The sequence below is a fragment of the Aegilops tauschii genome, chromosome 5 (assembly GCF_002575655.3).
Source record: "Aegilops tauschii subsp. strangulata cultivar AL8/78 chromosome 5, Aet v6.0, whole genome shotgun sequence".
In the NCBI taxonomy this organism is placed as follows: domain Eukaryota; kingdom Viridiplantae; phylum Streptophyta; class Magnoliopsida; order Poales; family Poaceae; genus Aegilops; species Aegilops tauschii.
Genome location: NC_053039.3, coordinates 264865622 through 264891567, shown reverse-complemented (window position 1 = coordinate 264891567; position 25946 = coordinate 264865622). Strand labels below are relative to the sequence as shown.

At 46.0% G+C, this 25946-nt stretch overlaps 1 protein-coding gene and 1 long non-coding RNA gene across 4 annotated transcripts; both read left to right on the top strand.

Moving 5' to 3' along the window:
* The first annotated feature begins 13576 nt into the window (after window positions 1-13576).
* LOC109776560 (uncharacterized) lies at window positions 13577-20928 on the top strand. Of its 3 annotated transcripts, none has more exons than XR_002236114.4 (4): window positions 13577-14096; window positions 18772-18870; window positions 19364-20441; window positions 20524-20928. It is a non-coding gene; the product is annotated as an uncharacterized lncRNA (long non-coding RNA). The 3 variants fall into 3 exon arrangements; XR_002236113.4 differs by having other exon boundaries at window positions 18680-18870; XR_012184613.1 differs by lacking the exon at window positions 13577-14096 and having other exon boundaries at window positions 18255-18870.
* Window positions 20929-22986: 2058 nt separating this feature from the next.
* LOC109776558 (uncharacterized) lies at window positions 22987-25326 on the top strand. Its single transcript, XM_020335207.3, has 2 exons — window positions 22987-23141; window positions 24080-25326. The coding sequence occupies exon 2, from the start codon at window positions 24080-24082 to the stop codon at window positions 25070-25072; it is 993 nt and encodes a 330-aa protein (XP_020190796.1). The 5' UTR covers window positions 22987-23141; the 3' UTR covers window positions 25073-25326.
* The last annotated feature ends 620 nt before the right edge of the window (window positions 25327-25946 follow it).

Here is a 25946-nt window from a genome sequence, read left to right as displayed (position 1 = left end):
ACTCTTCCAAAGCCACCTAAATTTTTAGTATTATTAGAGGTAAAGCTACTTCATACATTTGAATCTAGGGCTTTGTTCAAACAATGAAGAAAGGGGGGAAAGTTGCAGCATGAATCTAGGACTTTATTCAAAGAGGAAATAATATGGTGAAAGTAGTAGAGACCGGATACCCAACCGGTCTCTTGGTTGAAAAGGGAAATAATGGGAAAACGCAGTACAAACTGGATAAGGAACAGATCTATTATTGGTTGAAAAAAGGATAGAAAGTGGCGGCTGGTGGACAAGTCAACAGAGTATGTCTAGGATTAGATTTGCTGCCATCACATAGTAAAAGGTCTCCAGGATTAGATTTGCTGCCCTCACATAGTAAAAGGTCTCAGGATTAGATTTTCTGCCCTCACATAGTAAAAGGTCTCAGGATTAGATTTGCTGCCCTCACATAGTAAAAGGTCTCCAGGATTAGATTTGCTGCCCTCACATAGTAAAAGGTCTCCAGGATTAGATTTGCTGCCCTCACATAGTAAAAGGTCTCCAGGATTAGATTTGCTGCCCTCACATAGTACAAGGTCTCCAGGATTAGGTTTGCTGCCCTCACATAGCATGAACAAACTCGGCATCACCACTTTATGCCTCCTTGTAGGTACATTGTGCTGATGCGTCCACTGTCGCATGTCCTTATACCAACCTTTTGCTATTGTTAATGTAAGGGCGCATGTAAAATGAAGCGATCACACTGTTACCTAAAGGACATGTCTAACCAGTGTTATTGTTAATCTAATGCCTCCAGTGATAAGATGCAATTAAACTGTGTTACAAATGGCACTCCTGCTGTTTCCCCCAGTATGATAAGTAAGTTGCTCCTTTACGTTGCTGAGTGTCCTGGTGTCCCCACGGTCCCATGCCCTTAAACCAACTCTTTAGCTGCTGTTGATTTACTGTGTCTGGTAAACAAGCAATGCCACCATTAAAGTAATCCCATATTTGAGGAATCTCATTGTTGATCGTAATGCTTCTGGTAACATGAAGCATTACTGACGTTTTAAAATTTCTACTGTCCTTGCGTGATTGCCATGAACATAATTAAGATGCTTCTTTTCATTTTGTATATGTTTCGTATATTCTTATTGACCAGCAACTGTTTACTTTCTATATTTTTGTGCAGATAGGGATATCCCTTTCACCTTGTTGCTATTGTGACCTTTTGGTGAACTGCACAAAACACTTTTTTTGGAATGAGTGTCTTGTGCAGTTCAACTAAAATGTCACGTGGGCAACATCTCTCAATTTTGGTGGAACTGCACAAAATGGTGATTGGAGTTTCCAAAATCTCCGTCAAGTTCTGCTGGTAATCTCGTGCAACATTTTATTAGACTTTGCAAGATGGAGCCGTCACTGTCACCACAATGGCACTTTATTTTAGTGGAACTGCACAAAAGGATAAGAAAATTATAGTTGCACCTTACATGAGCCAGACAGCCAACCTTAATGTTCCTCAATTTTAGTGCAACTACTAAAGAAGAAACTGCCAGCTCACAAGAGCAAGTACTTCTTGCTAGCTGAATGATGCAATCTTTGCTTCATTTCAGGTGAACTGCAGAAAAAGGCGCATGAATTGAATCATGGAACTCCAGGCAGACCTCATCCAAGTAGAGCTGGAGGTTGAGTTCAAGGAGGCCGCTATTAAAGTGAAATCATGCTCTCCTGTCTCCTTGTTTGTGCTGTGCAAACATGTTGTGCAAACAGGAATACTCAACTACAGATGTTGTGACGGTCAAGAGCATTCGCCAAGTTCTTCGATTGTATGACATGGCTAGCCAAGATGGATTTAATCCCGATATTCACTTTATCAAAAGGCTCTAATGGGTTGGTTCTGAATCTTGCAAGCTGGGAATCAGTGAGATGTGTAGGCATCTTTGTTGTACTTATTATTTGAATCTTATTTGTTGGTTCTGAATCTTGCAAGCTGGGAATCAATGAGATGTGTAGGCATCTTTGTTGTACTTATTATTTGGATCTTATTTGTTGGTTCTAAATCTTGCAGGCTGGGAATCAATGAGATGTGTAGGCATCTTTGTTGTACTTATTATTTGGATCTTATTTGTTGGTTCTGAATCTTGCAAGCTGGGAAACACGGCATGATGATGTAGAGAACAACAACCATAACAAACAGTTCAAACTTGGTAGTATTATCTTTGTGAAAGTGCGACAAATGTGCTGATCGTGTGCGTCCTGAGAATAATAATTCTAATTGTTGTGCATGTTGATCCTGTGGCACTGATAGAACGAGCGAATGCATTGCTTGTTTTAAGTATAAATTTCTATTAAAGTTAATTAAATTTAAGTAAAGTGACCACTAACTCCTGTTATTACAGTACCAATACAGACCCGCTCGTGAACCGACGTGTGGCCGAGGGTGCATCTTCTGCCGGGCGTGCAGCGGACGAGGGAGGGGTAGTAATTGTTGTCGCCTGTACACACTCAGCTTACTCTTGAATCCAATTCCCCAAGAGCTGAAAAACGAACTGTTGCCGCCGCCTACACACTCGTTCACTCGAAGAGACTCCAATGGCGATCCGAGGGGTGAGCCTGCTGGATATGGACTTCAACAAGGAGTTCCCCCTTGAGTTCGCCGTTCAGTCCTATGGCTGCACCAAGTTGAATGTGATGTACACCAACGATACGGACTCGATGAAGCTCTGCCTCGCCTCAGTCCTATGGCTACACCAGGTTCTGGAGCATTCGCCCGTTTCATCGGCAGCGCCGACTGCACCTTCGCTACAGTGGAGAGAAGGAAGAACGCGACGATTCGGCCATCTGGTGCAACAAGCTTGTCGACATCCAGAAGCAATACAAGATCATCAGCAACGGGCAGGAGAAGGACTCCGTGGTTGACCTCGCTGAGACCATCATCGACCCCTGATACGCCAACATGAAAGAAGACGACCAGAACACGTGGGCGGTACCTCTGAATCTAGCCTACATAACCTACGCGGCCAAGGACGCATACGCATGCTACGACATGTACAGGCAGATCTTGGACATGAGGGCGTGTCTGCTTCCCGTAACCGACGAGTACACGGACAGCCGCAGCGTCATGATCAAGCGTGCCAGGAAGGTCTAGATGTTGTACTTTATCTGTTTATAAGCACCTTTATCATCTGAGTGTTTCATGCATTAGCCTATGTGTCGTAATTATCTGTTTTGTCCGAAATATTTCTTTTAAGAACCCATTAACCTGATTACCTTTTTTAGTGGCTATTTGCTTATGTATGTAAACTAGTTCACTTGTCCGTAAAAAAAACTAGTTCACTCGGCTGCCGTGCTTTGAATCTCCTTCCTCCCAACATATTCCCCTCCTCAGGTGGACCCAGCAGGTCTCTGAATTTTCTCCCACTTTCTTTTTCGATGTAAACTGAGTTTTCTCCCAGTACTTTCCCCTAGAACCAACTCAACTGTCCCACGTCTAGCCTAAAAAATAATAATACCCCATGTACTATTAACTCATCAAATTAAAATGATATTTTATTTCGTAAGTTGAAAGTTCTTACAAAATAATAATAATAATTGTTTATATATAACTTGGCAAGTTAACTCCTAGTGATTGCGTACATAAGCTTGCAAAGATTTTACTGACGTGCAATCATGTGTTTATGTTTTTATAACATTTCTCCGTCTAGCCGAACATGATATTTTCACCCAGCCCAGCAAGTCCGCGGATTTCGAGAAAAATGCAAATGGGATTTAAACGGGCTGCATAGATGCTACATCATTGTTTCACCCAGCCCACCAAATCGACTAAAAAACAAATGGACTGGCTGACATGTGGGCCAGTAGGTCGAAGCCTAAGAAGGCGTTGGATTTACATCCAACGACCGACATTCTTCTTCAATCTCTCGTCTTCTTCCCCCAGCGCTGCCGGAACCGCCTGCTCCAGCCTTCGGCGTCCAGCGGCATTGTTTTGCGCTCCTCAGCGAAACGCTACCCCGCCGACGGCCAGGCCATCCCTACACTCCGCACCTCCTGTTATTCTCTGCCGAGTGTAGGCCCACCCCGCACCCGAACCAGTCAAGTTTCCCACTCCTCTCCGTCTGCGACTCCAGTGCCGCGTCTTCCCCATCTCCGGGTCGTTCCAGTCTGGGGCCTCGCCGTCGTCCATCGCCTCGGTGCGCTCGGCGCGGCATGGTCAACATACGAGAGTCATCGGAAGAGGACTGTACGTGGAGAGCCTAACGGCTGGGACCCACGAGGTCCATGGTCGCACGCAAGGAAAGTTCCTCCTTATTACGCACTGTACGTGCACTGTACGTGGGAAGGGCTTCTGTATTTCGTGAAAAAAACGTTCCCCCCGCTGACAGGTCAGACCCACCAGCTATATCTTCGCACGCAAGGAAGTGCCTCCTTATTACACACCAAAAAATGAATACCCCCTGCTAGCTGGGACCCAACATAGTGGGTGGCTGACTTGTGGGCCTACTAAGTTGACGAGGACGGAGGGCTTTGTCAACTTAGTCAATATGAACGATTCTAGCTCCAGTGATCATACGATGTCCATCCAACGACCATAGTGCTTCTTCAACCTCTGGTCTTCTTGCTCCAGCCGCCCAAAGCAGCGCCGGTCGTGCCGCGTGCTCCTGCCTCTCGTGGCCGGCTGTGATGCCGCGGAGGCCTCACCGCCCCCTACTACTCCCACCGCTGGCCCAGGGTATCCCTCTACTCACCCACACCCCCTGTTATTCTGCGGCGACGGCAGCCTCACGCCGCAGCCGAACCAGTGAACCCTCGTACTCCTCTCCGCGTGGGCATCCACTACCGCGTCTTCCCCGGCTCCGCGTCGTCCCCTTCCTAGTCCTCACCGTCGTCCACCGCCTTGGTGCTCTCGGCGCGGCGTGGTCAATGTGGTCAACGACCGACTTCCATCGGAAGAGTACTGTACGTGGAGAGGCTAACAGCTGGGTCCACGGCCACAACCCAGTTTTTTTGTGATTTGCCAAGTAAGTCGCTTTGTCAGGCCTATTCGGCTGCAAATCTTTCAAGACGAGGAGAGCTTCATTCGGCTGGCCGAGAAAATGGCCTATCAGTAATGAGAAATGGGATGTACATTTTTAAAACACATCAAACCGGCAATTAGTTTCAAATATCTTTTTTTCATTTCAAGATTTTAAATTACATTAATTTTTATGCATGGAGAATTTGTTGGATTTTATATTGATATACATTTATTTTTAAAATCAGTTTGAATGTGAGTCGAAATTTCGGGATTAAAAACAGTTCGGACCGCACTGAAATATGCAAAATTTCGTATAATTTTTTAACCGTGGCCACAATATGGGCTGTAATGCTAACAAAAAGAATATGAGCTCCAAAAAAACCTTAAAAATTAGCAAATGGGCTGTAAATTATTAGAAATAATGGCAGATGGGCTGTATGCTGTTTTCCACAGATTTGAGGCTTTCCTAAAAAAAGGTTGACGCACAAGCAGTGACTGTTAGATGTCCATCGAACGGCCGTCGTGCTTCTTCAATCTCTGCTTTTCCTGCTCCAGCCGCTCAAACAAGCGCCGGCGGGACTGCCTGCTCCCTCCTCCCTGCGGCCGGCTGTGCTGCCGCGCAGGCCTCACCGCCCCATCGTACTCCCATCGCTGGCCTAGCCATCCCTCTACTCACCCACACCTGCTGTTATTCTCCGGCGACGGCAGACGAACCAGTAAACCCTCGTACAGTCGTACTCCCCTCCACGTGGGAAACAACTGCCGAGTCTTCCCTGCCTCTGTGTCGTTCCCTTCCTAGGCCTCGCCGTCGTCCACCGCCCTGGTGCTCTCGGCGCGGCCTGGTCAACGTGGTCAACGACCGACATGCATCTGAAGTGGACTGTACGTGGAGAGGCCGACAGCTGGGTCCACGGCCGCACGCAAGGAAATGCCTCCTTATTACGCGCAAAATAATGATTCCTCCACCTGACATCAGGGACCCACCGAAAGGGCCTCTGTATTTCGCGAAAAAAACGTTACCGCCACTGACAGCTCGGACCCACCAGCTATATCTTCGAACGCAAGGAAGTGCCTCCTTATTACGCACAAAAAAATGAATACTCCCCCTGTTAGCTGGGACCCAGTATAGTGGCAGGCTGACTTGTGGGCCTACTAAGTTGACGGGGACGGAGGGCTTTGTCAACTTAGTCAATATGCACGATTCTAGCTCCAGTGACCGTACGATGTCCATCCAACGGCCGTAGTGCTTCTTCAACCTCTGGTCTTCTTGCTCCAGCCGCCCAAACTAGCGTCGGTCGTGCCTCGTGCTCCTGCCTCCCGTGGCCGGCTGCGATGCGGCGGAGGCCTCACCGCCCCCTACTACTCCCACTGCTGGCCAGGCCATCCCTCTACTCACCCACACCCCCTGTTATTCTACGGCGACGGCAACCTCACACCGCAACGAACAAGTGAACCCTCGTACTCCTCTACGCGTGGGCATCCACTGCCGCGTCTTCCCCGGCTCCGCGTCGTCCCCTTCCTAGGCCTCGCCGTCGTCCATGGCCCTGGTGCTCTCGGCGCGGCGTGGTCAACGTGGTCAAGGAACGGCTTCCATCGGACGTGGACTGTACATGGAGAGGCTGACAGCTGAGTCCACGGCCACAGCAAGGAAGTGCCTCCTTATTACGTGCAAAATAATTATTCCTCCACCTGACAGCGGGGACCCACCGGACGGGCCACCGTATTCCGCGAAAAAAACATTTGCCCCTAACTGCTGGGACCCACCAGCTACATCTTCGCACGCAAGGAAGTGCGTCCGGGCAAAAAAACGATTCGCCCCCCTGATAGCTGGGACCCACCAGCTACATCTTCGCAGGCAAGGAAGTGCCTGATAGTCGGGACCCACCTGGTCGAAGCGTATGTAGCGTTGTCATTCTGGTGGCGAACGTGTACGTACATATATGCACGGCCACGTATGTGTACATACGGGCGGGGTCTCGAACGCCTACTCGCGCATACGTACGGCCAGGGCTCGTGTACATGGATGGGTTGGAACGGAGAAACAACGTCGTCGTCGTGTTCATGGGGAGGCAACGGAATGCGTCGTGTTCATGGGAAGGCAACGGAATGCGTCGTGTTCATCGGGAGGCAACGGAACACGTGGGAGCCAACTGCCTGGGTCGGAACGGAATGCGTGGTCGTATTCATCGGGAGGGCTTGGACGGAACAGGCGATGGAAACGCGGCCTGGCGTACCACACAACGGAGGAAACGGACCTCCTACGTTTGGAACGGGGTCCTGTTGACCGGGAGGGGTGTGGCGTACCGCAAAACGGAGGAAACGGACCTCCTACGGTCGAAACGGGGGTCCTGTTGATCGGGAGGGGTGTGGCGTACCGCAAAACAGACGAAACGGACATCCTACGGTCGAAACGGGGGTCCTGTTGATCGGGAGGGGTGTGGCGTACCGCAAAACGGACGAAACGGACCTCCTACGGTCGAAACGGGGGTCCTGTTCATCGGGAGGGGTGTGGCGTACCGCAAAACGGGACTCCACGGGATACTGTTCATCTCCACCGTCGACCTCCTCCAGCCTCCACGGGCTCCTGTTCATCCAGCCTCCACCGCGCGCTACTCCACCAGCTACTGTTCAACCACCCCTCCACGGGCACCCCTCCACCGTCTACTGTTCATCCAGCCCTCCACACCACGGGGTCCAGTTCAACCACCCCTCCATGGGCACCCCTCCACCGTCTACTGTTCATCCAGCCCTCCACCACATCACGGGGTCCTGTTCATCCAGAGGCAACGCCACCGCTCACTGTTCATCCAACCCCCCCCCCCCCCCCGCAACGCTCACTGTTCATCCCAGAGGCAGCATCGATCGGCTTCAGTTAGCAGCAGTAGTGAAGGAATCGCTCGATCGGGTTCAGTTAACAGCCATCGATCGATCGCTCGGGTTCAGTAACGCGTAGCCTGCAGTGCAATCGCTCGGGTTCAGTTAGAGCCCAACGCCTCGCTCGGGTTCAGTTAGAGCCAACGCCTCGCACACACGCGCGTACGTTTACGAGAGAAACGCGCATCGCTCGGCCCCCGACCTCCCATCGTAACCGGGAACTCGCCGAAATTTTCCTCGCCCTCGCTTCTACCATGGTTTTTCCCGTCATGGACGGCCCAAAGAATGTCATGCAGCTGCGTCTCCGGCCCGCCCAGGACGAAAAGCCCATTTTCTGTCATGATTTTTTGTCATAGAAGTAGGAGCCCACCACATCTATGATGATACCGGGTTTTGTCACAATTATCGTCATAGAAGTGTCATATGTATGACAGAAAAAAATTCGTTTGGCCCAAAATGTCACGGATGTGTCTTTTTTTTGTAGTGAATAATCGCAAATGGTGTTGTATGAAAACCGTCAGAAATGATGCAAAACATTTGCGATGAATGATACATCAAACACAGTTCAGATTATAGTTGCGTGTGCGATCCAGGGCATACGGTTCAGTCCAATGAACTGTTTGCGATGATGCGGAACAAAAGAAACAGGCAGCCTGATGAAGGCGTGTGCGATATAGAGCATACGGTTCACTCGGATGAACTGTTTGTGATTAGGCAACACAAAACAAACGGGCAGACAGATGAAGGTGTGTGCGATATACAGCATGCGGTTCACTTAGATGAACTGTTTGTGATTAGGCAACACAAAAGAAACGGTCAGCCAGATCAAGGTGTGTGTGATTGAGGGCATACGCTTCAAAAGGATTAACTGTTTATGATTCGGCAACATAAAAGAAACGGGTAAGCCAGATCAAAGTGTCTGCGATTGATGGCACACACTTCACATGGATGAACTTCTTACGATTAGCCACAACAAACTGAAACAGTTAGATAGATCAACGTGTGTGCGCTAGACGGGCACACCCATTCTAATTAAAATAAGCGTGTGCGATGGTAATAACGACCGCACACGGTTGTTGGAACAAGATGTGTGCTAACATTGCCTATTGCGGTGCACCCTATGGTGCAAACGCCACGTACGCGGCCGAGAAGGCGTACGTGCCCACGTTACGCCTTCCGGGAATAGTGCCGCACTTATAACCGTCAGTAAAGTTTGAGCATGCGTCCCGTCACATTTTTTTAGAAGAACAGGGAGGCCGCGTCCCGTCACATTCTAAATTGCAAACCTGTTCACACCGATCAAAACCTAAATGGTTTCCCACTTAGGAGCGTATTACTACGCGGTTATAAATACTACTACTCCAAGATGACTGCACATTCCTCCTCAACTCCTCATCCACAAAAAGTCAAAAACAAACAAGTCATTCATCATCGTTCCCTTGCGTCCGCCATGGCCAGCGTGAGTTCTGGGTCGAGAGATTGCCACCAGGGAGAGGCGAGCCTGGAAGCGGGAGCGCGAGAGATGTCCCGCCTCACCGCGAAAGCAGCCAACATGTCCCACCGCACGGCCGTAGTAGCAGAGAGGTCCCACCACGCCGCCGAAGCAGCACGGAGGACCCGCCGCGCCGTCGATGTAGCAGACTGGTCCGGCCGCGCCGCGGAAGCAGAAGAGATGTCCCGCCGCGCCGCGAATGCAGCAGAGATGTCCTCCCACACCGCGGCGGCCTGGGAAAATGCCTCGCGGGAAGGCGAGGACTCTTATAGGCGCATGCGTGCCCTCGTCCTTAGGTAGATGGATCAGATCTCCAGGTGGGAGAAGTTGCAGGATGACCTGAAAGCCTCGTTTGAACAGTCTACCGACGTCATCCAACAACTAAATGAGAGCAATGCGAAGCTCCGGGCCGAGTGCGACCTGCTGAGGGCGAAGATCGTCGGAAGTGCAGAGCAGCAGCAACAGACCACTTCCTTGTTGAAGAGGACCAGCGTCATCGTCGAGAAACTTATGCACGAGAATAACAAGCTGCGCATCGAGCGCAGAAGGCTGGTGGAGGAATCTGTGGATGCTCTCAAGCAGCATCTTGAGGACAAGAAAGAGCTCGTCGCCGCTCGCCGCGGAGACTAGTTCCCGCAGCCTGCAGCAACGCATCAAGAAAGTAGAGATCAGCGAGCCAGATCGTTCTCTTCCTTCTTCTTTTGCCCTTGTGTATTTCGGGCGTTGCCGCATGTGGCTTTTTTAATGATGTCTCTAAATATGTAAGACAATTATTATCCACTGTCATCGTCCTTATATTCATCATGCTTCAGTCGATGCTATATAGGTCCATCGGATCTTACATCAAGATCCGTGCGAAACTTTCTTTTTAGATTTTCATTTTTCTCTCTTAAATATCAGTCCAGTGAGACATATAGCCACGCCGTAGAACAGGTGCTCGGGCGCCATTAATGGAGACGTTGGGAGGGAGGTGCACGGCGGGTAGCGGTCGAAGGGCTCTCCTCCCGATGAGCACGCGCAGGGGTCTGATCGCACGCCTCCCGTACTCAAATAGCTACCCAGCACGGCACCTCCTAGCTAATAAAAAAAGTGGACACGTGGCCGCACGTAATTGGTAAGTCGAACACCCACGGTTTCAATAATACTTATGTTTCCGATTTGTAACGTGATAGCACTTGTTCCAAAATGACTTTGTTGATTGTTAATGTGTGGGCCTTCGTAAATCGGACAGAAAAATTAGCACAACATGTTGGCGCCATGTCATGAGACCATGCCAAGTTTCATGATTTTCAGGCGTGTTTTGGAATTACAGGAATTAAAAAACCAAGTTTCTCAATCTTTCCGGCCGAGCCACGATGCCGAGATGTTTGAATTTCAGTCCCATCTCTTGCATGGGACCTAGAAATTCACCCAAGGACACACATGTGATTTTTCAAACAACTTTGGTGCACTGGAGCCTGTGCTTATAGTTCAAATTTGAATTATGCACATTAAATGCCCAAAAACTCAATTAATGTAAAAAAGGCCAAATGAACCCAGAATAATTCCAAAATTTAGCACGGTACTTCTATTTGGTCTAATCTGGCTATGTAAAAAAATTAAGGCGGGACAAGGCAGTGTACGTATGTCGTTTCGCACACGGAGGTGACACAATCCCTCTCGGAACCACAAGCCTTCTTAAGGGAAGCTCCGGTTTGCAAGAAGCTTACACCAAAGCTTGTCCCAATTCGGCCAAAAAAATTACCGCATCATGTTGGTGCCATGTCATGACACCATGCCAAGTTTCATGATTTTCAGGCGTGTTTTGGAATTACAGGAATTAAAAAACCAAGTTTCTCAATCTTTCCATCCGAGCCACGACGCTCAGATGTTTGAATTTCACTCCCATCTATTACATGGGACCTAGAAATTCACCCAAGGACACACATGTGATTTTTCAAACAACTTTGGTGCACTGGAGCCTGTGCTTGTAATTGAAATTTGAATTATGCACATTAAATGCCCAGAAACTCAATTAATGTATAAAAAGGCCAAATGAACCCGGAATAATTCCAAAATTTAGCACGGTACTTCTATTTGGTCTAATCTGGTTGTGTAAAAAAATTAATGCGGGACAAGGCAGTGTACATATGTCGTTTCGCACACGGAGGTGACACGTTCCCTCTTGGAACCACGAGCCTTCTTGAGGGAAGCTCCGGTTTGCAAGAAGCCTACACCAAAGCTTCTCCCAATTCGGCCAAAAAAATTATCGCAGCGTGTTGGTGCCATGTCATGAGACCATGCCAAGTCTCATGATTTTCAGGCGTGTTTTGGAATTACAGAAATTAAAAAACCAAGTTTCTCAATCTTTCCGGCCGAGCCACGACGCCCAGATGTTTGAATTTCACTCCCATCTCTTGCATGGGACCTAGAAATTCACCCAAGGACACACATGTGATTTTTCAAACAACTTTGGTGCACTGGAGCACGTGCTTGTAGTTCAAATTTGAATTATACACATTAAATGCGCAAATACTCAATTAATGTATAAAAAAGGTGAAACGGACACGGAATAATTCGAAAATTTAGCACGATACTTCTATTTGGTCTAATCTGCCTGTGTAAAAAAATTAAGGCGGGAGAAGGTAGTGTACGTATGTCGTTTCGCACACGGAGGTGACACACTCCCTCTCGGAACCAGGAGCCTTCTTGAGGGAAGCTCCGGTTTGCAAGAAGCCTACACCAAAGCTTGTCCCAATTTGACCAAAAAAATTACCGCAGCATGTTGGTGCCATGTCATTAGACCATGCCAAGTTTCATGTTTTCAGTCGTGTTTTGGAATTACAGGAATTAAAAAACCAAGATTCTCAATCATTCCGGCTGAGCCACAACACCCAGATGTTTGAATTTTATTCCCATTTCTTGCATGGGACCTATAAATTCACCCAAAGACACACATGTGATTTTTCAGCAAACTTTGGTGCATTGGGGCATGTGCTTGTAGTTCAAATTTGAATTGTGCACATTAAATGCCCAGAAACTCAATTAATGAATAAAAATGCCAAACGAACCCGGAATAATTCTAAATTTAAACACGACACTCATGTACTAGTTGCATGTTCACTGTACTTAAATGTTCTAATAATTCAAACACCATCCTTTCCCTCCGTAGTACCATTTTGTCTTTCAAAACATAATGAAAAAATCAGGAATACCACAAACAGTTTACTAGACAGAATCGTGTGGGATGCGATATAAATATCTTGGCGCACCGTCTTGTCTGGCTTACGTAGGAAGCTTCGTCGTCTACAGTCCACCGCCCCCGCTTGAACCACACTTGCGCGGCAGTTTCTCGCGGCACCGAGCGAAATATTTTTGCCACCGCGGAAATATCTATCTCCCCGTCCCCTCCCTCCTACCAAAAGCCACATTTCCACTGTTCCTCCTTGCTTTCCAAGTTCAAACCTTCACTGCTGCTTACTGGCAGCTCAGCCTCCTCGCCGGTGACCCTTCTTCTTGCAGCCCCGCCTCCTCGCCGACTACCCTTCTTCTTGCAGCGCCGCCTCCTCGCCGGCGACCCTTCTTCTTGCTGCGCGGCCTCCTTGCCACCGACCCTTCTTCTTACTGCGCGGCCTCGTCGATATGGTCAGGCAATCCAACCCCCCCCCCCCCACACCATCCTCCTCCTTTCTCATCCCACATGCCCCGACTGACGGAGCGACACCTTCCACCGAAATCACTGCCCCTCTCCTCCAATTAAGCGACGCCCACAGCCATTTTACACGCAGTAACGTGGAGCTGAATAGCATGCGGCCACACGCGTGAACGAGGTCGCTATGGCTGACATGCGTGTTGACCGCCAGATCTTGGAGGAGCACCTCATCTTCAAGGCCACCGTCGACACTGCCGCGCGGTTGTCTACTTTAAAATAGAGTTCGTGATGTTTTCTCAAGGCCACCGCCAGTGCCTTCTAGTGATTTGTCCTCTGTAATGTTAATATGCAATCTGATGTTCAGTTAACAGTTTGGTCCTCTAAAATGTAATGTTCAGTTAACACTTTGGTCTAACAATTGCTACATTTCGTAGTACTATTCTCAAGCATTCTTTGTTTTGTTAACTGTCTTATCTTCTACTCTCTCTGTACCGTTTTATTTGTCGCCGGGCAATCGCAGTGCAAATTTTCTAACGCTACAAAATTTTCTTACTTTCCAGATTTACCCTTCCACCTTATCCGCTCCTCGCTCGCGCACCGCTCGCTCGTTCTCCGTCGCTGCAGCACTCACTCGCTCGCCCCTTCCCTCGTCGCCTCTCCCTCTCCTCTCCGTGCCCGGCCACTCCCTTTCCTCGTCGCCGGCCTCTTCCACCGCCCCTTTCTCCCCACCATCCCGCCTTCACTCACACACCCCGTAGGTTAAAAAAATTGATTCTTTTTGCGTCGGCGACGAGCTTCTCTGCGACGGAGGCGTGGATGTGTAGGGGCGCCAAAGCTGGATATGGGCTACGAGGGCGTGGACGTGGAGCGGCGCGGAGCGGTGCCGGAGCAGTGGAGCAGCGGAGCGGCGCCGGAGCCTCCAAGCGGAGCGGCGCGGGAGGCCGAGGCGGGTAGGCGCCACCGGTGGCGGGACAAGCAGCTGGAGCAGGAGGGCGACGCTGAGCTCGGTTGGGGCCTCCTCGGCGACGCCTACGACCGCTGCAGCGAGATCTGCGCACTCAGTCTCTGAGTCCCTGCTGCGGCGAGTTCTACGTACGCCAAGACCTTCTACGGTGAGCCCCTTACTTACTCGGCGCCGAGTACTCTGCAATCTGATTCAGTAGTTCTTGATCCTCTTTCAGTAGCTTTTGCAATAGTTCTTGCAGCGAATATTTCTTCCTGTCCAAATACAGAAGCAACACCTGGCGAGGTCGGAGTACTTGCACATTCAAATACAGAAGCAACACCATATGTATACACAAACTCCAGTATTTCTTCCTGTTCCACAACTGGGCGTTGTAGCCTGACCCAAAGAGAATCATGAAGCACTTTTCTGTCAATTAAACACTTGCAGTAGTATACTTGACTGAATTTAAACACTTGCAGTAGTATAGTTGACTGAATTTAAATAATTGCAGTAGTCTGTGATGAGCCTCTGCTTGATCAACTAGAGCTTAAACACTCGCAGTAGTACTTGACTGAATTTAAACACTTGCATCATTTCTACTGCTGCTTGATCAACTGGAGTAGTTGTTTTAGTGTAGCAAGTGCAGCAGCTATTTCAAAATGTTCACTTGCAGCAACACTTGCTGAATCAGATTAGGTACTCCATCTGGAGACTTTAACCGAATCAGATTTGGTACTCCATTTGCTGTAGTACTCTAGTTAACTGAAACTAGTGACATCACTTGAAGCAACTTAAGTCTGAATAATCAAATTCAGCATACACTGTTCATTAATCTAACTAAAATCCTTTTCTGTTAATTAAACTATCTGAATTTTTCTGTTAATTAAACTAACTGAAACCTTTTTATGTTAATTAAACTAACGGAAACCTTTTCTGTTAATTGAACACATGAAGTACAGTACTGGAAAGACACTGTTAACTTGCGTAAGTCTGCATTTGTAGTCTCTGTGTTCTTCTGAATAGTGATATGCTTTGTATAAATACAGTTAAGTGCTTTTAAAAGCACTTTGCTATGTGGCCTGGTTACTCTTTATCATGTTTCATATGGCCTAGTTGTTTCCTTTCTCAAGATTTGAACTCTTAAGACTTTGTTTATCAAGATTCATACATCGACAGATCAATACTCCAAACTGTTGATGGACAGATGGACATTAGTTGGTGTAGTACTGCTTGGAGTAGCTTGCTGTAGAGATTTGTGTATTCCGCAGTTGAGTGCCAAAATACTCATTTTCATGCAGTGCCAAAATACTCCTTTTAATGCAGGTTTTTTAAAATTAGGATTAGGAGTAGGATTAGTAGGAGTAGGAGTAAAATTAGGAGTATTGATTAAACTGAAACCTTCCCTTTAATTAATTAAAGAAAAGGTTTTTGTTTAATTATAACCAGTGTACTCCAACCAGCCTGAAACTATGTGAAGTCTAGTGTAGTGCTCCAGCCTGAAACATTTTTAGTTAATTACTCCTACTAAATGATCATACAAATGGTTTTCTCCTATCCTACTACTCTCCTATCAAAGAATGATCATACAAATGGAGTAAAAGTACATATACTCCAACATACACATACAAATGGAGTAGTAGAAATATACACATACAAATGGAGTATGGAAAGAAAAATCAAATGGAGTATGGAGTAGTAAAAACACAAATGGACAGCCTCATCACAAGCAGATATGAATTATTACAGACATGACAAGCAGCATAGGTAGCCTCATCACAATCAACACAAAGCCTCATCACAAGCAACTGAACAAGCCTCATCACAAGCATCACAAGCCTCATCGCAAGCAACTGAACAAGCCTCATCACAAGCAGCACAAGCCTCATCACAAGCCTCATCACAAGCATCTGAACAAGCCTCATCACAAGCATCTGAACAAGCCTCATCTCAATCATCATAAGCCTCATCACAAGCAACAGAGCATCATCACAAGCAACTGAACAAGCCTCATCACAAGCATCACAGCCTCATCCCAAGCAACTGAACAAGCCTCATCACAAGCATCACAAGCATCATCACTAGCATTTGAACAAGCTTCATCACAAGCATCTGAACCTCATGTCAAGCAACTGAACAAGCCTCATCACAAGCAGCACAAGCCTCATCACAAGCAACAGAACATCATCACAAGCAACTGAACAAGCCTCATCACAAGCATCACAAGCCTCATCGCAAGCAACTGAACAAGCCTCATCACAAGCATCACAAGCCTCATCACAAGCATCACAAGCCTCATCGCAAGCAACTGAACAAGCATCATCACAAGCAACTGAACAAGCCTCATCACAAGCATCACAAGCCTCATCACTAGCATCTGAACAAGCCTCATCACAAGCATCACAAGCATCTGAACAAGCCTCATCACAAGCATCTGAACAAGCCTCATGTCAAGCATCTGAACAAGCCTCATCTCAATCATCACAAGCAGCACAAGCCTCATCATTGAACCCTCTCCATTAGCCCTAAGTTGTGTAGGGCATTTGCATACACCTCTGGAGGGCATGATAGTCTCGGAGGTAGCTGCCCAAGACCCTCAAGCCTTTCTTTGTTCACATGGGGTGTTTTATACCCATTGCCCCCTGCATGGTTCAGGATCTCAATCATGCATGTCTGCAGAGTTAGGAAAATTCTGTTGAGCTTGTAAACCTCGTAGCCTTCAAATTCCTCCAAAACACCCTTAATAAGGTCTTGTAGTGTTTTAGGACTCAGACAATCTGTTAGGGATTGTAGCGAGTTGAAAAACCCAAGGTCAAGCACATTCAAATCAGGACTGTTGGCAGGTTGTTGTATTATTCTGATGTCAAGTCCAGTTTTTGCGACGACTTCTAGAAATTCTGGGTTATCTGGCAAGATATGGGGCTTAGCATTATCCTGCTGAATGTAGATAGTCTGTCCAGCATCACTTTCGGGCCAAACAGCTTGTATCGCTGGCAGTACCTTCTCTATCAGGAACTCCCTCATCACTTTTCTGTCGACCTTTATTGATTTTGTCTTTATTGTACCTTTGGGCTTGTTGTCGCTTCTTCTTTGAGCAGGAACTTCTTTCACGAATGGCCAGATACCGATTTTCCCAGAGAAGGTCACATTTCCTTCACTGTCCCACCTTGGCCTAGCAACGGCCGTTAGGAACATCACCTTGCCAATACAGTTGCCATGTATAGACCTCGTAGGCTCTTCCTTCCCATCTAGCAGATAATATGTCTTATTCTTCTTTGTCATGTTAAACCATTTCTCGTCAATATGGACAACATTATGCATAGTCTTGAACTCAGGCCTTGCAGTTGCTGTTGTTGCCTCATCAAGCATCGACAAACAAAATTTTATCCTGTCCATCTTATTCTTTTCCTTTAGAGCTGGCTTCACACAGTTTGTATGCCTCCTTATCAAATTTAGCATGAACTTTCTATGTAGGGTGGTAGGGCTACATCCTAGTTGCCAGGCCAATGACCTAATAGTAGACCGCTTGTTCAATGGGATTGTTAGGATTTTTTCTAGGTTAATGTCCTTAGGCTTTCTTCCACAATTTCCCTTTCTCTGATTGGAAACATCCACCTCCTTACCTTCTTGAATTTGCAACATTGCTTTCCTCCAAATTCTTTGTACATTCCAAACACCCACTCCAAAAAAAATGGTAATGTCTTGCTTATCAGTTTTCATAAAAAATGCCTCCTCTACTCATACACAGTGTATGCAATGCTACATAAGCAGCAATTTTTTGTTGGTCATTGAGGGTTTTATTTTTCCTAACAACTTGCCCAACGCCTGCACCAAGACATACAACAAAGAAATGATTAAATGAAATGATCAAGTGATGAAGTGATGGAATGATCAAGTGATGAAATGATGGAATGATCAACTATAACTGTACCTGGATTTTGAACAATTTCATCTCCTTCCATTCCCCGTCCTGCATCTTCTTCCATTTCATCTCCCACATGTCCTTCCATTTCATTTTTTGCATCGTCATCCATTTCATCCACATCTTCTGCAGGTGGAGTGAAGTTGAGGTCTGGGAGATCCATTTTCTCCTGAAGATATAAATATGTAAGATGAAGTACAAGTAGAAGTAGAAGAAGAAGAAGAAGAGGAAGAAGAGGAAGAAGAAGAGGAGGAGGAGGAGGAGGAGGAGGAGGAGGAGGAGGAGGAGGAGAAGCAAAGCACCTAACTGAATTTGCTCTAATCACTGACCATATAACTGAATTTGCAAAGCACCTAACTGAATTTGCTGCTTTAAAAATTCAGTTAACTGAGCATAGGAGCAGGAGCAGGAGTAGAAGAAGCAAAGCACCTAACTGAATTTGCTCTAAACAGTTCACTGACCATATAACTGAATTTGCAAAGCACCTAATTGAATTTGCTGCTTTAAAATTCAGTTAACTGACCATATTCAAATTAAATGAAAAGCAAGTTAACTGGCCATATTCAAAGCACCTAACTGAATTTGCAAAGCACCTAACTGAATTTGCTGCTTGTTCCTGTTCACAATGGTGAAAATTTATCCAAATGCTTGTTACTGACCATTTACTCTTGTCAAACTGTTTTGTCAAAATGCTTGTTTCAGTGTATTGACCATTTAATCTACTGACCATTTTGCTGTGTATAAATAATGTTTAGTTAAAACTGAATTAATCTTTTCAATACAACTAAATGATCTGAATACAGTTATGTGGTCTGGTTACTCTTTATCAGGTCTTCATATGGAGTAGTTGTTTGCTTTCTCAAGATATAAACCCTTCAGACTTTGTTTATCATGATGATGGTATGGCTTCATACATCGACAGATCAATCGGAGCACGGCAACATATACAATGTCCAGACACAAACAATATTCCATCATGATGCTGTGATGGGTTTCCCTGATGCTGCTATGATTCCACCAGGTAAAACAGTCAACACTTTTTTTGAGTAACTTTGGGTGTGTGCTGTACAAGGAATGGGCATGCCTCAGCATCATCAGCTGAAGAAGAACTACTCAGTTGAAAAAATAGAATTGCATGCAGTACAAGAAACTGTAACCATAATTATCAGGAGTAATAATCAGTTTTTAAAAATGAATAACAATGACATTTGATTTCTGCTGGTTTATTTAAAAACAACAGATCCCCAAGTCAAAAAGCCAGAATCCTGGAAAACTTCAGGAACACTTGAACTTCAAATTCTGCACTAAACTCCTGATTTCTGAAGCTGTCGTTACTGATTCCTCAAATTCCGCTGTTGTTACTGATTCCTCAAATTCCGCTATAAATTACTAAAGCTGTTGTTATTTAAATCCTGCTATAAATTACTGAAGTTGTTGATACAAATTATTTAAATCCTGCTATAAATTACTGAAGCTGTTGTTATTGATTCCTCAAATTCCGCTGTTAATTTCAGTGCACGGGCGAGGAGTACCTGCCTGGAGTACAGCATGGCGGGGGAGCAGCGAGGAACAGGCTGGGCAGCGCGGCGGCCAAGATGTGGTTGAGAGGACCAGGCCGGTGCGGCGAGGACCAAATTGGGAGCGCAGAGGCGGCGGCCAGGCTGGGGCGGAGGCGACCAAATTGGGAGCGGCGGCGACCAAACTGGGCGAGGACGAGCACCTGGACAGCGGGGAAGAGCCTGGCGGAGGGGCCTGACGGGGAAGAGCCTGCTGGAGGAGGAGGAGCCTGGCGGAGGAAGACGCCGGAGGAGGAGCCTGGCGGAGGGAGACGACGGGGAAGACGACGACTCGTTTTCAAATTAGGGGTATTTTGGTATTTTTGTTCGTTTTCACCTGGTCGGAAGTTTCTCCCAGCGACAAATAAAACGGTACAGAGGGAGTAGTACATGTTTCTATTCTGCAATGTCATGCTCAGTTAACTATTTTGGTTCATTTGGTCTGCTGTCTATTTAACTGTTTGGTTCAGTTCTGCAATTTGATTTTCATTTGCTGTGGGTATAATTTTGTATTGTTATGCATGTGACACCAATCGAATTTGGCTGTACTCAATACATATTCTACTGATAGTATGGCAACTCTCAGTTAACCTGATCAAGATCTTTATATGCGTTTTTTTGACAAACTTGACAGTAGGGTGAAAACCCCTATCGTTTTTCATATATCCATATAAATGGGGTGTTTTTTCATATATCAAGATCTTCCTTACGTGTGTTGCAGGGAAACAATGGGAGACACTGTGGTTTACCATTGAAGTTTGTTCAAGCAGAGTCCTTTGGCTAATAGCATATTATTGTGCAGTTGCAGGAATCATTCTAATATTTAGGTTTCTTACAATTTGGTCTTGCACATGTAGGTCCTCTGTCAGAGTCTTAGACCCACTTTTCGACCCATTTTGCATATGGAGAAATGAGATGTCCATGAATATCAGTAGTCAAGAAACCCAGAAAGATTGTTAGGATGAAGAAACTTGCGATGAATAACAGCAAGATCTTTGTTTGCACAATGAAGAAGATATCAGTCAACTATAGGATGGTACCAACTCTTTTACCTTGTTTTTACCCCTTGCGCCATTTCAAAATTTACAACAGCGTTTTATGCATAGCTTTGTTTTCAGTACTTTTCAAAGCAGTTCACCGATGATTACCTCTCAAACCACCTGCATGGTTAAGAGGCGAGGAAGGTATTCATTCAATACCCACGGTACAATATTGAAGTCTTGCTGAAGAGGACGAAGGTTGGGCGGGCAATTATCCATAGCCACTGGCCTAAAGTTGCAAGGACATTCAACATCACTGAAGGCTCAATATTTGCCTTCCGCTTCTGCAGTTTCCCAGATGAGATTCATCTGTCTATTTATCATGTATGATGCTACTTTTCAAAGGTTTTTGATGCTGCATGTGAAACTTGGTGCTGTTGTGTAATGGCAAAACTGAGTGCCGAAGCTATCTGATGTAATTCGATTATGAAATCCTGGTTGCTTTTATATGAATATGAAATATCTGGCATGTTTTATAAGAAATATCAGTTTGATTAGTACATGGATTATCAATAATAGGCTAATTACCCTGCTTATTGGGGTTTTCTATTGCAAACGGTTACTCAGACAACACCGTGGGCGATGAACTCAAACAACCCACACGGTTTCTAGAAAGTAAGCGTGTTCGATCAACTAACAATCACACACGGCTTCCGGCAGCGAACTGTTTGCGTTAGGCCACCTTGCACAAACGTTTCCATACAAAGAACTATGTGGGATGTACATACCTACGGAAATGATTTTCTGGGATTCACCGTGTGGGATGTACATACCTATGGAAATGATTTCTGGGATTCACCGTGTGGGATGTACATACCTACGGAAATGATTTATGGGATTCACCGCGTGGGATGTACATACCTACGGAAATGATTTCTGGGATTCACCGTGTGGGATATACATACCTACGGAAATGATTTCTGAGATTCACCGTGTGGGATGTACATACCTACGGAAATGATTGGGTTTTCATGCCTCGCCCAATCGCACACGGCCCCAACCTGGGTCCCACGAGGGCCTATCCCCGACGATTTCTGGGTCGTGTGGGAAGGACCCCCCTATCGCCCACACTCACTTGGCGACGGTTCCAAATGCCGTCGCGGAAAGGGGTTTTAAACCGTTTGTTTAGGACGTCGCTGTACCAGTGTAGTCTAATCACCCCCCTCTAGACATACTTTTGACCCTACAGAAGTCAAAAGTTGTCACAAGTGTGTAGGGAGGGGGAGTTATGGATATGGAAAGACCACAACTGCCATATTTTCCAGGTTGAGGCGGCCAATGGTAGAGAGGTTGTCATGTTGATTTAAAAAGATATCTCACAATGATACTTGACTTTTGGTTGGCTCCCTGTTTTTGATAGTCCCATGGATCAATAGTAGTCAACATTTTCTATCTACAAGAAGGGTAATCATCATCTTTTCTAGGGGTAGTAGATTATAATTTCAAACATCTAGATTGTGTTGCTTTGTGATATTTTGTGGTCATTTAAATACAAACTACTCTATGCACTTTGGTGACAATGGTTTGTTTCATTATTACATAAAATTCGAACCTCGCTAAAAAGGTGGTGGTAGGAAAAAATCGTATGATTAACCATATTGCAAATATAGTGCAACACAAATAGGGTATTTTATTTAACTACAAATGGAGTGCACACGACAAACATCCAAGTTTACTATTTCAGATATCTGCCATGACTTTTTCGAAACACGCGTTACCAAGTTATTATACAAATGTCTATTCTTTTTGTGAGGAAATACAAATATTGATTCAACGGTGGAGAATTAATGAAATGGGAGTACTATACAGGGAAAGGAAAAGATAGAGATGGTGGATGATTTGATTGGTATTAATTGCTGAAATGCAAAGGATAGAGTTCTAGCCCAAGATTTTTTAAATGGATATTTTAATCTAAAATGGTATGCCAAAAAAGAGTTCACCTTGGCCTATGCATACGTCCATGCACACAACCACTCCACCACGGGCTATGACACGTGAATGCGGCACGCCTACACCGTGTTTTCTAGCTGCGATCACTGACAAGATAGCCAGATATACAATGGAAGGAAAGGAAGAGTGGCGATGAAGATTTGCACTGGATGAGACCTGGTGTGCTATTCATACCCATGCTACCTCATGAGACAGGTGTGTGAAGGCTGTGTGGTCCATGCATGTCATAGACCCATAGAGTGCATCCGTCCATCCATGTGTGTATAGCACGTCAAAGATAATATACACATACGTATGCACGGCCGGCCTGCCCCATGTTTTGCTGTTGGCCCCAAGCTCTGACAAGCAACGGAAGGAGGAAGGATGGAGAAGCTTGCAGCACAAGAGCCCCGGCATTAGGCTCGTCTTTCTCTCTCTTTTCTGTTTCCAACCCAAGGCTTGCAAGCCATCCGTCCTTCTCTCTCTCTCTAGTGTGCGCGTCACCTCTAGCCGTTTTGTCTTCCAGGGACAACGGGCCAACAGCTCTACAGCCGTTTCTGTCTTACCAGTGCTACTGGCTATACACAGTTCATCACTCACATGAACACACCCTCTATTAATTTGACCCTATATCTGGCTTGCTCATTCTGCGGTAGTGTTTAAACATCTAGCTAGCCTTACGGGTATAAAAAGGTGGGCAACTTCACCCTATCCCATAGCACTAGACCAAACAACACCTATACTCCATACTACCCTTCATTCACCTGGTGAGATTCTTCTTCCTTTGATCTCTATCACTTACTCTTTCTCCCTTCTTCTTCTTCTTCTTCTTCTTCTTCTTCTTCTTCTTCTTCTTCTTCTTCTTCTTCTTCTTCTTCTTCTTCTTCTTCCTCGTGCATGCGACTTTTGCTACATAATCTCCCGCAGTATCGCTCGCCGCAAGCTGTGCTAGCTAGCTAGCGATCTTCACTTTAAGACCCGTTGTAGATCTAGCCACGGGCTATTCCAAAAAATATTTCTCTTGTTTGCGTGTTCCTGTGTACATGCATGTATTTAGATCTTGATCTTGAAGAATTCATACTGAATTCATGACCTACCTTGTTTGGTTTGTGTAATTTTGATGTTGTTGTATCAATTTTAGCAAACCGCTCGTAGCTAGAACAATAGAGGGGGCGGCCGTATGTTTCCATTTCGAAAAGGGGATATTTCCAGGCTCTGCATCGGTTCATGCACACAGCCGTTACCACATTCAATAGGCACTAATCCATGGATGCATGCCAGATTTACTAGTTTTGTTTACAAAGTTTTATTTTTTTTGTTTTGATTTACGAAAAATTGGATCGGATTTTGCAGTTCTTTTTTATCCATGTTGGATTCACTACTTTGAACCCAAGATTTTATTTATTTTGTCTCGGTTTCTTACACGCCTGGTTAGGTAACTAGGAGATCCTGGGATTAGGCTTTCAAGGAATCCTAATACTAGAGAGTATGGGGAGAGGCACCTTATTTTTTAAGTTGCCCAAAAGAATGGGCGCTTAGAGTTGTAGCTAATTAATTGAATCTGTTGTATGGATCTGAGAATTTGAGACCTGATTATGCACTTATCATGACATTTTGAGTCAACCAATGATTCTACATGTCTCACTCCTTAGGATTAACAATTTAACTTAATTTAATTCGATATGTGTGTACACATGTGTTGTAGATGGAGGAAGTGTTTCCGTCAAACTCCAAGAGCAAGGCAGGTCAGATGGCGGGGGAGGCGATAGCGGGGGCGGAGAAGAAGCCTCGGCCAAAGCCAGAGCAGAAGGTGGAATGCCCTCGGTGCAAGTCTGGCAACACCAAGTTCTGCTACTACAACAACTATAGTATGTCTCAGCCCCGCTACTTCTGCAAGGCCTGCCGCCGCTACTGGACCCATGGTGGCTCCCTCCGCAACGTCCCCATCGGTGGTGGCTGCCGCAAGCCCAAGCGCTCGGGGACCTCCGACGCCCACAAGCTCGGCGTGGCCTCCTCACCGGAACCCACGACTGTCGTGCCCCCCTCGACCTGCACAGGGATGAACTTTGCGAACGTCCTCCCGACGTTTATGTCTGTTGGTTTTGAGATTCCAAGCAGCCTTTCCCTAACCGCCTTTGGGTCATCATCGTCGTCCAACACGGCGGCGATGATGTCCCCTGGTGGGACGACGTCGTTTCTAGACGTGCTAAGAGGGGGTGCAGGAGGGCTTCTTGATGGCAGCCTCAGTCAGAACAATGGCTACTACTATGGTGGGCCAGCCATTGGATCAGGCAATGGGATGCTGATGACGCCGCCAGCGGCGTCATTTGGCATTCCAGTTCCGATGCAGCAGCATGGCGATCTCGTGGTTGGTGGAAATGGAATAGGTGCCGCAACTGCTTCAATATTTCAAGGGGCCACTAGCGAGGAAGGAGATGACGGCACGGGGGGCGTGATGGGGCTCCAATGGCAACCACAGGTTGGCAATGGTGGAGGTGGTGGTGGTGTATCAGGAGGCGTGCATCACCTCGGGACTGGGAACAATGTGACGATGGGCAACAGCAACATACACAACAACAACAATAACGACAGCGGCGGTGATGACAACAATGGTGGGTCATCGAGGGATTGCTACTGGATCAACAATGGAGGATCAAACCCATGGCAGAGCCTCCTCAACAGCAGCTCCCTGATGTAAGTGCAAGAAGAAAATGGGAAATGGAGGTCATTGAATTGGTGAAGTGGGTCAATCGTTTTCTTACTAGTTTCGGCGCTTCTTCTTCTTTTACTTGCTTGACTTATTTCGCTCCATCATTTTCATGTTTTGTTTAAGTGGGGATTGTTTTGTTTATTTGAGTGAAACTCCAGACAATGTGTGTCATCTGCGATGCTTAATTAAGTATTGTTTGTTTCATGACATTAGTAATTGAAGGATTTATGGTTTAAGCTTTATCTAGGTGATGTTGTAGAGAATGCATGCACATTATTCTTAGTTAAGTTGGTTTACCCACTGATCCAACCATTGTGCCATGGATTGTATTTCAGCATCCGAAACCTCATTTGTAGAAACACTAGCCATCATGGTCTTTTGTGGGTTATAACATATATTATCTCATTAATTATTAACCAGACCTTTCCCATTCTTGAAAGGGAGGTTTTATTTAATTAAATTCAACCTTCTATTAACATTGTGAGATTGTTACATCGTCCACCAAAGAGGGTACAACAGAATTAGATGGTTTATCCATGAAACAATTTTCAAGCATTTTTCTTCTTTTAGGCAGTTTTGGCTCACAATAAAGCTAGGGTCTTGTGACTCTTGTCAATCGAGCTAATTCACGAGATATAACATTTGTTTTCTTAAGATGATAATGATAGGCCACATTAGTACGCGTGATCTATTACCATATTTCTATTTAGAAAACTTGAAAGGTTGCTCTCTTAGCATTTCCATCATCAAGGTTCTCCTCTTTGGGAGGTACTCACTCTTTCAAGGTGCATCACACTTCTCGTTTAAAGCAATACTAGCCATTATGGAGCTAATTATACAACAGATGTTGTCTTTTTTGTGG

Coding starts and splice junctions, on each gene's coding strand:
- LOC109776558 (XM_020335207.3), top strand. CDS start 24,080: ATGGAGGAAGTGTTTCCGTCAAACTCCAAGAGCAAGGCAGGTCAGATG.